General features: G+C 34.9%; 1 protein-coding gene across 1 annotated transcript; it reads right to left on the bottom strand.

Annotated features, from left to right (window-relative positions):
• Window positions 1-611: 611 nt before the first annotated feature.
• LOC144359433 (uncharacterized) lies at window positions 612-13,781 on the bottom strand. Its single transcript, XM_078012603.2, has 5 exons — window positions 13,717-13,781; window positions 5,687-6,563; window positions 4,832-5,092; window positions 4,541-4,694; window positions 612-4,419 (listed from the first exon to the last, which is right to left on the bottom strand). Exons 2-5 carry the CDS (start codon window positions 6,543-6,545, stop codon window positions 1,764-1,766), a joined length of 3,930 nt encoding a protein of 1,309 aa, XP_077868729.2. The 5' UTR covers window positions 6,546-6,563; window positions 13,717-13,781; the 3' UTR covers window positions 612-1,763.
• Between the last annotated feature and the right edge of the window lie 1,453 nt (window positions 13,782-15,234).

Below are 15,234 nucleotides of genomic sequence, written 5' to 3'. Positions count from 1 at the left end.
CGTAAAATTGGGGGTCAAAAAGAATGGCTCGATCATGAAAATGGGGAGGGGGGAAACAGCGACTCATACACGCATACTTCAACTATATATGAGAGTACCCCCCCCCCTACCCGAAAGATTACCCAATATTACACTTTATGGGGATACTTGCTTATTTAGATAAAAAACACTAAAGTCTCTGTATATCCCATAATACAATGTGGCAATCGCGTCTTTTTAAAGGTGCACAACAACCAAACTTCCTGTATCCGTTGATACCGTAATTTTACGTTCCTCATGAAAAAAAGACCAAGATAACACAGAGAGCTGTTGCTTAGTTTTGAACTATATTTGTTGTAAATATTTTTATTAGCTTTTCCTATCAAATGCCTATGCGTGTTTTTTTTGTTTTGTTTTTTTATTTTCTGTAATAACAGCGTTAGAATTTCTTCTTGAATTTTTATCTATGCAGATTATATTTTTCAAAATCTACCTTCTCCCCTCCGGTATGGGACATGTAAACAAACAATGTATTTTACACACGTCGAATACGTCGATGTGAGACCCATATCCACGATGTAGCGCTTTTAAAAACTATTATTTTATTATTTAAAAAAAAAACCTCATGTGTATTATTTGTAAAGGAACATTCACATTTATTTCCATCAAAATAAACAATGTAGTCATACAAGTTCACAATTCAAATTATGTAAATGAAGTCTATTGTTATGTAAATTAAAATATGTCTAGTTTTCACTGAAATATTTATGTAATCACTTAAAATTATCCAGTCTCTGTGAAAAGCAAATACACATATTGATAATTTGCAAATAACATAAATCTGTATAGCAAAATATTCATAAAGCGAAATTATGTGTGAGACAGGAATGGAATGGAACATACTTTTCGTCAATGAAAGGTACATTTTCATAATTTGTTAAGTATGATAAAACTTTACATAATGCATTAAACTTGAACCAGCTTTTTCAAAATGGAAGCTCTCAAAGTGCATTCATCTCAAATGCATTGTATGATACTCATTATAAATTTAAAAATACACATATATTTGAAATTAAAAGTGTTTAATCACCATAAATTAGCATTTAGTAGATTCAATGTCTTGTTTAAATTTATTTGAAAGATTAAGCTTTGAAAAACTTTACATGTTTTAAGGTTACAAAATGAGTTGGAAATAATGTATACGAAATAAAATCATACATTAGACTTTCTAAAAGAATATATAAAATAACTAATACCAAGCATAAATTTCACATCTGCACACTGTTTCAGCCATTTATGTACGAAGTTTCAATGTGATGATTAGTTTTTGAGACACCGTACTTGAACAATTAATTCTACATGCACGTCTTGTTTGTTCAAGGATTGCAATATGATCGCACTATGTTGATATAAAATTGGAGAGAGATTTTAATTCTATAATGTAGGTTTACTCATGTTGAATGAAAACCACTAACGTAACATTGGGCTGATAATATTTATGTACCCAATTGTTGAATAGTTGGAAAAAAGAAGATTCCTATATTTTATTTTTCTTTCCTTTTAATTATGCCATTAATTTATAATTGCAATTTGTCTACTAAGACATATACATGGATACCAGCGCTATGATTGTGTGACCCTACTTCTCAGGTGAAAGGAGCTTCAAATACAACTGATGGATTAAAGCTGTAACAGAACAATGTACTTACTACTGAACAAGGACAGTGTAAATGACCCAGTATAAGCCCTCTAATAATCATTCACTTCTATTTTGGTTAGTAGCATCAGTAACTTTTGCAATCAAACCACTCTACATCTTCATCACAGTCACTGTCCTCACCGCTATCATTAGCATATACATAATGCCTTGTTAATCCATGAGATCTTCGCTCGGGGTCAAGCAGTTTAAATCCCCAAGAAGATACACTAGGCAACACGCTTAAGAAATTGTGACAACAACTATGCTCATGTTTACAAGCTGTCTTTATACTAGATACCCCCAGAGATGAGGAACGACCACCAACCTTCCAGCATAACACGTGCAACAGACCAAATGCTTGTACTGATTTCATACCAGCCACACATTGCCCAAAAAGCTCAGCTCCCTTTTCTGTGACATACATGTTGTACGATAAATCGACAATTTCTAGTGCCCTATCAAAACAAAGGTCGATTACAGCACCAATGCCATCATCACCAAACGAATTATCCCGCAGAACAAGTTCAGACAAATGTGTATGATATTGTAAAGCAAAACATACATGCTTGACACCTTCGTCGAGTATATTAGTACCAGTCAAATTGAACCTAACTAGACATTTACACTGTGATAACCCCTTGCTCAAAACCAATGCATCTTTATCCACAAAACATATATCACTTAGGGATATTTCCCGAATCTTAGACGCAATCAATGAACCTGACAGACATTTTGCTATGTATTCACAGTGATCCCATAATTTCAGGACACGTTTTCGATGGACAATTCCCTTTTTCATTTCTTCTCCAATGCTGTTTGCAGAAGATGATGCAGTATAATTTGCAGAAAAACTACGCAATGAAGAGTTATTTCGCAAGGAAGACATGACTGGGGGTAGTAAACCAAATGACTCTGCTTCAGGACCCTCCACAGTTACTGACAAATCACTGAAATTGAATGGTGCTGTTTCTAAACCACTACATAATGGCAACATGACATCATTACCTACTATTACAGACTGCTGCGACTGATAACAGAGTAATGTCAGACTCAGTTGGTTGATTACACCCGACTGTATTACATTGCTCAAAACTTGGGACCCATCATGATCTAGTTCTGTGCAAATGTTGAGATGAACATTATTTATGTTTTGATTTTCACGTATTATTTTTAGCTGCTCTAGGGTAGAGTAGTCAGTGTATTTATTAATAATAACCTTCAACCTCTTGATATTTGTGTTCAGTCTGAAGAGTTTATCTATTCCCGATAACAAACATCCTTCAAGTATTAATAAACTAATGGTTTGGTTTTTCACTATACCAACGAGAAGTATTTCCCATTTGCTGTGATCTAGTTCACTTATTATAACATGCAAAGATTTAAATCTGCATGAATCGTGTTGGAGTATAGAAGCAAATGCATAAAGTGTACTGGCTTTAGATGCAGACAGTGATATGCAGACGTTAGTTTTGATAAAATTTGATAACTTGCTTGCCAATTGTGCATTGCACTTTGATTCATATAGGCACTCCAAAATTAGACATATGCATTCATCTATGGGTTGTTCATCATCAGAAGTGTCAGTTTCATATGTAATCGCAAACAATTTGTGTTTGTGAAACTTATAAACTGACTCGACAAGATAAGTTATGTCTGTAACATTATGTTCCATATATCCACTGGCATGTACCAAAACATTATAAGAGTTGGGTTTTTCTGCTAGAGTTTGTATGTGGCATTGTCTTTCCGAAGCAGGAAGGCTAATTAAATACCTGGCTGCAAATCTATCTTGTATAGTTTTATGTGGAAACACTAAAAATGTGGTGGCTTTTATTATTGCAGTACTTAATTCCTCAGTCATAAATCCCATCTTGTAAAATAGACTATTCTTGTATCGTTTGCGTAGGTCACTTTCTTTAAACCTATACAATTGTTTCAAGACTCCCTGAAATGCTATTTCAGAGATTTCATGCAAGAGCGTCTGGCATTCGTCGGGAATGTCATTACCACTCATTTCTATCCCCATTTTCATACAGAATCTTCTTGTTATACTATACTCTAACAGTGTGAACAACTCGTGCTTTGTCTGTGGCATTGTTTTATTTTCTTGCCAAATAATACACAGAAGAATTGTATTGAGAGGGTTGGTGGCAAGATCCTGCAGATACAAAGATGTGCGAATCCCATCAACAAGCTCATTGCAACTTGACTCCTGAACATTGTATTTGAAATATCTGTGGATGAAATCAATTGCATTTTCGAGTGTATAACCTTTGTTTACAATGAACCTGTCATACCAAAATTGTGGAATATACATATCTTTGTCTGGACGTGAGGTCACAAGAACTGTTAAATGCTTGTAGATTTTACGATTTATCAATTTTCTGACGTCAGTTCTGATGTTAGAGTTTAGTTCATCTATTCCATCAAGAATTATAGCAACTTTCTCGGGGTGATTTTGAATGAAATCAAAAAAGTTTTTTCTTACATCGTCCTTCATATCATGAGGTAATAACTGATCACTTATTGCGTCTTTAATAGTACCTGTCATCTGTCGAACCTCAATTAAAAGTACTACATCAAAGTGATTCACCATATAGTCGGCCCCTGTTGCCCAATCGTAGGCTAATTTTCGGCATAGAGTGCTCTTCCCTATCCCAGGATCTCCTCTGATAAGTATTCTTTTTGGTAATTTTGTGGAATCTAAATTGTTATCAAAAATCTTTTCCAGTTCGATGGGCCTGTAACAAAAAACAACATGTTTGATTGTGTTTATAGTAAGTATACATTATGGGTTGTATTATCTTTGTTTTCGACAACAAACACTTCAAAATTGTTATTGTTGTCGTGAACTTGACTTACTTGAATACACCTTCTCGTTCCTCTAATTCTAGTTTAGTGTAAACATCAGTAAGCTTTACTTCATGCCAATCACACCATGGTATTGGTTGTAGCTTGGATATTGCACATTTATAGTGGTCTTGCAGCTCTGATATGCAATGTTTAACTGCTGCACCTTTAAATAGAATACAATGTTGACAATGTTCTATTCTTTTATACTGTTACACTAAATTATCACAAACTTCCACACAATGTTTTTTTTATTTGTTGCCGGAATCTCCCTTCAGTTTATGAATAAGAGTAAATACTTACCGAATACGTTTTGGTACCTATCACCACCCATTGTTGTACTCTCAGTAGCACATGTTTGCGGGGAGGTATCGTCACGGTTTGGATAAGTCGGTTGGTTTAATGTATGTGCAGGAGGAGCTTCATGGATCATAGTAGAATGTTCACCAATATTGATATTGCTTGAATCTGTCACATGTATTGGCTTGTTGATGGTCACAGGCTGATTTATAGTTAATGGTTTGTTGATGGTGATATACATCGGGTTTAATGCAACAGTGGGTCCTGGAAATAGATTGTAAATATATTGAATGGAAAGCATGGTAACTTCTCCCCCAGATGGTAAATTCATTAAATATATTTTAGTTTAGAAATAAATTATTTTAGGGGGTTTGAGAGATAATATACATAGTACGTGCACACAAAAACAGTATGTTGGAGACGTGATATTAAAGTACTAGTCGTCAGCTACCGGTACTATTGACTTTTACAATGTGGTCTTGTCTGTTCTGTGCTCATTGATCCGAATTTAAATAATGTCAATGTTACTGAATTAATACGTACACAAATTTGTAAATTTGTGAAATCCACCATGATTTGTAAGTAATTTACTATTGGTTTTTAATTATTGAAATATTTCAAAAAGATTTTATGTTATCAAAAAAGTTGTTCAATGATATTTTATATACAGGCGTGACTTAGCGAGGGGTCACTGTAGTTATACGATATATACAGGCACAAATTGTTAGGAATTGCTTCAATATGTATTCCTCTAGAATAATTCAACAATTGTCAAAATTTCCACTAAAATATGGAGAAATAGGTAAAGTTTGTGTTTTGTGTTTAATAAATTATTATTCTTTCAAAATAATAACTTACGTATTTGCTGACTATTCTTTTGTATATCAAGGCACTGGTTGTTAGGAGCTATTGCCGGCTCATGAGCAATTAGAGGTTTAGGAGTCATAGCAAGAGTACCTATTTCACTTGCTATTTTGCGCTTGGTTTCTTTTGTTGTGTCATCTTTGAAGTGTTCCTCACCAATGAGCAGACTATTTGCTATAGTTTTCAGTGTTTGCTGAGTAGATTGCCGCACAGGTTTTTTTAAATCATGTGGTTTTGAATCTGCTACACGATGCTTTTTCTTCGATTTTTTTCTTCTTCTGTGCTGTACGCAGTCGTCGCTGTTTAGTTGTGTGCTGTGAGTATACATGTTCACTGGGTCTACTGCCTTTGGGTTGGAGGGCAGAACTGTCATACATGCATCCTCACAGCCTAATAATTCCTGGGCTATAGATGTACATGTTAGGGGCGAAGATGTTATGGTACCCTCACTGGATATTCCAGGTGTTTCATTTGCAGGTGCTTGTTTGTTTGGCTTTGAAACATTCAAATTCAACATATCCTGGTGCAATTGACTGATTGGATGTATCGGAGGTTGTACAATGTCATACTGTGATGAGTTTGATTGGAGTTGAACTTGCGTTTTACCAACACTACATGTACATGCACCGAAGCAGTCACAGCCTGTATTATATGTCTCGAATAGCTCAAAACCAGGAGGAGGATGTGGATATGTGGCTGGCATTCCAGAGCTTGAGAAAGATGGTGGAGGAAGCAGACAGGATTCAGGAACGTTCATACAAGAATCATCTCCTATAGATACATTCTGGCCAGGTATATAATCAGTCCTACAACCATCCTTGCCCTTTGAGAGAGAAGATGCTTGACACTCCATTACATTAGAAGATTTCACCTAAAAATTGAAGACACAAAGTTGGTGATATGAAGGTGTGTGAATACCTTGAGCTGACATGTGACAGACATCAATGTCAGTAAATGGAAAGTACATTTGTAGTGACAGTGCTAACTGGGTTTTAAGGTGAACAGTACATTTTTCTTTATGAGTAAAAAATCAGTCAACTTTCGCTATTTTGAATAAATCATCAATATCAGTGTGTCCACAATACAATGTTATTATTGTTATAGTTTTTAGACCATGTAAGTTTTCATTGCAAGTGCGGATACACTAAATATAACTATATTACACAGGAATTTATCTACTTGTTTGGAAATTATGCCACATGATGGGTAATTTGAAAGTCCAAATGGGAAAAACAACTTTAGTATCAAAAGTAAATATCGAATCATAAATCTGTTATAGACATTCTCCAATTTTCAATCTAAAATGGTGACTATAGGGTTAAACGGCTTCGGAAATCTCAATTCATGGTTTCCATGGTAACACGTTTGTGTACCACCCATTTTTATATGCTGTGTTAATGATGCTCATGGCATTTTTTACATTATTACATGTAACTATGTTTTAGTAGATTTTAGATATCTAATTTGTTATGTTTATTTTAACACCTTTCTTACATTTTATAAACCAAAATATATATGGGCCTCCACATGGGTAAAAAACGAAGTGCGAAGTACCCGTTTTAAAAGGTGTAAAAATCGAAGTGATGCTTTTTAAAAACTGTAAAAAAACGAAGTGAAAATCTTATAAAAATTGTAAAACTGACCTGTTTGATTTATAGAAAGTGAATATCGATGTGATTATTTTATAAAATTAGGAAACTCAAGTGAATTTCTTATAAATATGGAAGTGATACAAATATCATACATGGCATACATTGCCGAACATCGCCGGCTTCGCTGATTCTTGCACAACAAAATCTTGCTTGGTAATAAAAGGGACTAAAAGCGTAATATGTTACCCGCATCTTTATTCGCTTGTCAAATGACGGTCAAGTACTCTACACCAATCAGAATGCATGTATTAAGTTTAAAGACTCGTACACTTTTGAACCATATTTGCTTTTATGTAATCTGAAACATAAAATCTTATTGACTCGTTTCAGAATAAGCAGTCATGTATTAGACATTGAGAAGGGTAGACATACCCAACCCAAAATACCTTTAGAAGACAGAATCTGTCTGAACATTTCTTCATGGAATGTCTTAGGTACCAAACAGAAAGACAAAAGCTATTTAATAATATCAGTATTCCAGAAGAATTGAAAAGTGATAACCAGATATTTAAATATATTATGAGTTCAAGAGAAGACGTACTAATAAGACAAGTTGGTGAATACTTATACAAAATATTTGAAATCAAAAATAACAATAACTGACATTTTACTTTTACTTTAGTTTTATATGTATTGTACTTTATTACTAACATTTTATTGCTGTTCAACCAATGGAAATTATTTCTAAGGATGCAATAAATTCATTATTATATTATATGTAACGAAGAAGCTCTGACGTCTATCGCGATTGCCCATATCTGTTAAGTCTAAAACGGAACAATTTTGCAGACGAGCTGGTGCTCGGAACGACTGACGAGCACTGACAGTACTACATGACTACGCATAAAAAGGTTAGTTTACTGATTTTGTTTATTCTTTTTGCTGTTTATTTCCTCAGCCATGTGTTTGAGTTTTTCTGTAAAACTGGACAGGGCCTGTGATTTGGCAAATCGGGCGAGAGAAAAATCGATCGCCTGACCAGAAAAATAAACACTGCTTCAACGGTCTTTAAAAACAAATATGCCGAACGTTTATGGTACAAATGATTACAGTTGTTCCCCCACTGTTTAGTAGAGCTCACTGGCGACGACATCCATAATCATAGGCAACATGACTGCCCCACATGGCCGATGCATGAATGATGGAGAGGTGAAAAGCAAATCTGCCTGCTATCCGTGTTGTACAAATCACCCACTGTGATTGGTCGTTATTTTCATCCTTGGCATCACAGAACGAATCAGGTTGCATGGTTACATTACAGTTTGCAGACATCCCAAATGACCGGTTGTGTTTCTGTTTACCGTGAAATTAATGTTTGGCCATATGAAATAAACGCTTGTCACTGATTAATGCCATCTGGCCATGGGTTTAATACAGTATACAATGCCATGACAACTGGGTAATTAGGTAGGGTTTTCATTTTATTTTAATTTGTTTTTCATTGCACTCTTTGGTGATTAATACAATAATCGTAATAATGTATAATCATGGTCGAACTTCAAATCCAAGTTGGTTTTAATGATAGATTTTTACAAAATGACAAAGTCAATAGACAGTAGGCAGTAAATAGGCAGTAAAATTAATTAAAATTAATCACAGCTCTGTCGGAATGAGCATAGATAATTTGCATAAAATAAAAAAAAAACTGCTAATTTGCCTAAAATAAGTGTTTGGATTTCCTCGAAAATATGGTTAGGTAGGTTTACCGAAAACAAGAAATTTTTGTTCTTTTTGCCTTGTGCATTACATATGATTTGGGGGGGGGGAGTTAGGGGTCTTTTGAGGCAAACATTGAGGTGAAAATGATATTTTGTCTCGTATTTGGATATGCATGTACTAACTAAGACAACTTATTTACACATTCAGGTGATGTTTTGGTGATGATCTGTGCACTTTTAGGTGGTATTTTCCAGCCACCAAATATTTATTTCAGTCAACAAGAGCGTGCGTAAGGAGTGTATTAAAAGTTTCCCAATATTGGACAGGGGACTGTAACATTATATTAATACATAAAATGTGTAATTTCAGGTTAAGTATGGATGAAGAAAATAACCAAAGAAGTAGGAGGAAGAAAAACGAAAAACACCACCACCATAGGAGTCACAAGCACAGCCAGCACAGTTCAAGGTCCCCTCTTGCAAGCCATAAAATACAGCTGTAGAAACAGAAACATTGTGTCCCTATTGTGCTATATATTGTCTGTCTAATAACCAGTTATTTACATTTTGTGACCATTTGTAGATTATATTTTGAATAGGTGGTTCCAAAGTTTTAAGGTAGCGAGAAGAGAAATACAAGTTAGAGATTAGGACTTTCCTCGCCAAGTTACTGAGCATGTAGTTATGACAATGTATATGTTTTCAGAAAGCTGAGATATAGCAGAATACGATCATGTATGTTTCGTGGTGATGTATGTTTCGTATTGATATTTGCTCAGGGGAACCTCCTAAATATAGAGTTTTTTTGCGGGATTGGCCGTTTCTCGGTGTTCCTTTTTTTCTATGTTTCTCACTGTTGCTTTATATGATCTTTGAAAATTCGTCTCGGAATTTTTATGTGCCTCATAGTTCTGGAGATAAAATCTGTTGAACTTTATAGACTAAATTTTCATGTTCTCAAGGCCGTAACTCAACGTCAAGGGCTCACATAAACATCCATGAGACATCATATTTGAGCCCATTTTGTGGCGAATAGATTGTGGAATTTGTACATCGTTCGCTCAGAGAAAAGTGTTAAAAAATGACATCTTCAATAGTTATGATAGTCAAAAATTAGTTTCCATAAAAACTCAATAAAATGTTTCTTCGAATTTGTCCACTTATAAACAGCTAATTAATTACCAAATGCTTACCATTCCCATCATACTTTATAAATATACAAGTATCAGATCTGCGAGGACAGTTATATCGTGAAAACATGGTTGGTTGTTTCTTAAAAAGTGTGTGCTAACTTGAACAAAATGGCGTACCGCGCAATTATTTTGTCAAGCCCCTTTGTTATGTTAATCAGTGTCAACAGTACAATCGGTTCTCTAAACACAGGGCGGGCCATCATGACAGCATATATTTACTTACGGGATATACATGCCTTTAAGTACAGATATGTTTGCATATCTTTCTGCCTATGGAGAGTGTACCCTTATTGGATTCATTATAATCAATTATTTCCAAGTCAGCACTGTTTTTCCTCCCGAAATGTAGCGTTGGCCATGCTCACAGAGAACCACGAGCGGGATGGTATTGAAGAGTGGTCCCAGACAGAGGAGGCGGTAATTCCATGTAACTACTAAATTTACGCATTGCGCGACGACCCTTTCCAATGCAATGAGCTGCAATCACTAACTTACGGTTTACATCAAAAGAAATGTCCACTCCTTTTTGACGCCGGAAAAATGTCAGTCGTGAAGTTGCATTTTGGATTCATGCACTTATAGTGAAAATGGCTCCCCAGCCATGGCGGATGTTCGTGTTTGCAGCCAAAACGACATTCCCCTTTTTACAATAATGACACATCAATATTTCACTGCCAATTTTATTTACAGACTGTAATTCTACCATTAACCAGTGTCTGTATCTAGGATTTCCATCTCGATGCTGTCGTTGTCTGAACTGTCGGTGTCACCGTGACAATCACTCAGAACTTTTGTTGTAACTGTCGACAGACTTTTCTTCAAACCACTCTGCGGGCTGACTATAATATGAGCCCAGGTCACTTTCATTTATGTTTACTACCAACTACATTTTTTGGGAATAAACTTAAATTACGCACCAAATGCATTGCGCACAGTAAATTTGGACCAAAGATAAAGAAAGTACACAATATAATGTTTCATAATCCAAATTTTTTGTAAAAAATGTTTTTTCTTCTAGTTCTCCCCCTCTCGCTACCTTAAGTACTCCTTGGTGAGCCCAATTACACAAGTTTTTATGATATGTTTTTTTTTTAATTTGGACTTTGAAACATATATTTTTGGTGTTTTTTTGTCATTTTTGGTCAAAATTAATATTTTGGACCTTTGTGAGCTTGATTACATGAAAGGTTTTGATGCAGTGTATTTGAGAGTAATATATCTTATAAAGTCACGTGAGATTCAGTGCTGATTAAAATTTGGGCTTTGAAATATGTATTTTTGGTGCGTTTTTTGTCAGTTTTTGTCAAAATTGATATTTAGGACTTGTGTGAGCTTAATTACAGTAAAAGATTTGATGCAATGTATTTGAGAGTGATAGCTCTTATTGAGCATCTGATTATAAATTGGGCTTTCAAACATGTATATTTGGGGAATATATTGTCAAAAACAATTTTGGTCAACCTCAGATATAAATACATGTAGACTACAAATGTAATTCCCTGGGGACACAAAATTATAAAACAATATCAAGTGTTGAAACTTGCAATTGAGTAGGTCACTTTCAAGTTTCTTCTTCTGTAACATGATTTGCGATTTAAGCTTATCATGTCACTGAATTAGTTTATTGCACTATCATATTCTTGTTTTGAAATTTATTATAAGTATTAATGATTATTGATAATATTACTTGCCAACTCAGAATATAAATCAACTTTGGTCCAATCATTAACTCCTGCACATGCATCATGTCCTCAATATGATATGTATGTGCCTAAGATGACAAGACAATATATAGCTGAGTTATGACTGGATGCACAGAAGGTATATTGTATATGCCGGTTTTTTGACTACTGATAATTCAAATCGGGGACTAACAGAAACAGCAGTACTATAGTGCTTTATTAGTATGAAAATTGTTCACCCTGATAACATCTGTAATGAAATAAATCATTGTATCTGAAATGCAAAGTTTCTAGTTACTGAGTAATATTAATTAGTACAATAATTGAATGCTTATATAAAGTGAATTGATTTTTTTTATAAAATGTGAAGAGTGAAACTGCAGAAACCCATAAAAAGTGAAGTGGGAAGTGTCAGATTTTTCTAGCAGGCAGCACATGCAATAAAATAACAAGCAGAAATCACGCCAGTGTGCGGTTCAGAATTAATACGCTTTATTAAGCTAGCAGTGAGTTCTATACCCAATGGAATGATACCAAGGGAAATATTACTAGTTATATTAATACATGTCACAATCCATAAAATGGCATACAATTATAAGACAAACTAGACTACACGCTCATCAAAATTTCAATAATGCGTGAAGCATACACGTTATAAATACAAGCAGTAAATTAAGAACTAGCATTACACGTTGGTAATACAACCGGTTAGACCTCATGAACACGTCACATCCAGTTCAGACTGTCCTAATGCCCGGTAAGTTCAAACGTTCACTTGCTTGACACTTGCTTCACTCCACACAATCCAGAGTTCCACTTCACAGCCTTCCACTCAGACTGCGCTCCATGCTCCATGCGTCACGACGGCTCACCACTCACAAGTCATAGTTTCTATGTGCTGGCGTCCTGTCCATCTCCCTCACCAAAGGGTGGAATCTCGGAGTCTCAGGAATATCCCAAAGCTGCAAAACCAATTTGGCAGACCTCTACTCTATATACTTGGCTGACCAAATACAGCGAAGTTACCACTGACTCCCACCAACTCAAAGCCTGAACAACGCCTTGCCAGTTGATAGTAAAATTACGAGGCACCACGAGTAGAATTGCCGTAGATGCTCACTCCTGTACAACTGATGGACAACTAGCCACATCACACTGCAGAATTACCAAGCACACTGACCTACTTTGCATCACAAAAGCAGTTCTATTCATCACTCCAGCCTACTCTAGTAAACCTCCATACACCCACCTGTAAGTGCATACCACTAACTTCCAATACACACTCGCATACCAGCACACTGCAAATCAAACTATGACCTGATTCATGTACACCTGTACACTAGTTACTAAGCAACAGACTTAGCACTATTTCGTAGATTATATGATGAGTTTATTCAATAAAGTTACTTTACAATACTATCACCTACAAACACAAATGACTAGACAATAACAAATAACATCCAAAATAGTGACAATTTTGTCACAGGAAGAAGCCATATTATTTTTTACCCATGTGGAGGCCCATATATGTAATTCATTCTATAAGATTGTAATAAAGAATTATCTTATCTTATCTTATTGGGGAACATTTATAGTGGAATAGCTGTAGGTGCTAGAAAGAGGAGCATGATTAGCAAAACAGACGGAACGCACTAAAATAATCGAGTGCAAACATAACATTCTGTCACAGAAACTATTAAACAGTAAAGCTCGACTTGACACTGACGGTAGCACTAATTCTTCGAGAGATAAACCGAATCTACTCAGTGAAAATAGCGAATCTATAAACAAAATTAGAGTACTACTGTGTTCTGAGTAAAAGGTGTAACCAATACATACCTTTGACGATGATCCGACAAACCACCGAAAATGATAAACATGTCGTAGGTGAAGTCCCCATTGCGAATTCTATAACTTCCTGGTTGAGTAGCGCCCTCACACAAACCTGACATTTAACCTTATATTAGGTTCTCGCATTTTATGCATACAGTGGCAACATCTGATGTCATATCTCAACAATTAATTATTTCAGTGAAAGTTAACAGCAATTAGATGTTATTTTTGGTGATTTCATTTTGTATTTTTCGAAATCGTTGTAATTAGAACATGGGATTTGACCCCAGGTTATGTCATTGGATATATTTATAGGGCAGTGATGCGCATGCGCGGCATATGGGTTGAATATAATCCTATATACATACCTGAGCACATTAAGTAAACTATTCACATCAATTCTAAAACAACGTCTAACCAACTATATACAGAACAATAAAATAATAATTAAAGAACAAATTGGGTTCATGCCAAAATTTGGAACAAGAGATCACATTCAACCAAAAATATCACAAAATATCTAAACAACAAGAAATACATTTTTGCATGTTTTACTGACTTCAAAAAAACATTTGACTCAGTGTGGCACCCTGGAGTAATGTACAAATTAAGAAAAAATGATATCACAGGAACATTTTATCAAATAATTAATAGTATTTACCAAAATTCATTTGCATGCGTAAAAAAATGGCTTAACAAAAACATTTCCAGTAGAAAGAGGCATAAGGCAGGGGGATGGCCTAAGCCCACTCTTATTTAATATATACATTAATGACATTAAATAACAAATAAACATGGGGGAGAACAACAGCATCTTTGCGAAATAATACATTGCCATGTTTACTATACGCAGATGACTTAATTCTACTATCAGAAAGCAGCTCAGGTTTGCAGAATGCACTAAACGGTCTTCAAATTTACTGCGAAAAATGGAAATTAAGCATTATTATTAAATCAAAAACCATGATATTCAACAAAAATGGCAAACACATTAAAAACCAACATTTTTACATAGATGGTGTAGAATTAGAAAGAGTGTCAACATACACTTATCTTGGAATTAAATTGAAAACAAATGGTAAATTTGACTTGGCTCAAGACAATCTTAAAAATAGAGCTATGAAAGCATGCTTCATAATGAAACAGTTATTTTTTTCAGATATATATCTACCAATAAAAACATATCTTAAAATGTTTGATACAATGATAAAACAATTCCTTTTATACTGTGCAGAAATCTGGTCAGGTATAATTAAACGCCAAAAGATGTATATGAATATCATGTCACCAATGGAACAATTGCACATGAAATACTGCAAATACCCACTCAAAGTTAACAGCAAAGCGACCAATGTGGCATGTCTTTTAGAATTAGGAAGGTATCCATTAATTACAACAGGGATAAAACAGATGATCAAATACTGGTCTCGAATTAAAAAAATGCCTGAAAATTCTCTGGTATATGAAGCATACAGTCTCGGCTTAGAGCTAGACAACTCTGGCACCGACAAGTGAGTTTCCGGG

The sequence above is a fragment of the Saccoglossus kowalevskii genome, chromosome 15 (genome assembly GCF_978046115.1).
Source record: "Saccoglossus kowalevskii chromosome 15, keSacKowa6.1, whole genome shotgun sequence".
NCBI classification, from domain to species: domain Eukaryota; kingdom Metazoa; phylum Hemichordata; class Enteropneusta; family Harrimaniidae; genus Saccoglossus; species Saccoglossus kowalevskii.
The sequence above is the reverse complement of the archived record's forward strand: the minus strand, read 5'-3'. Positions and strand labels throughout refer to the sequence as shown.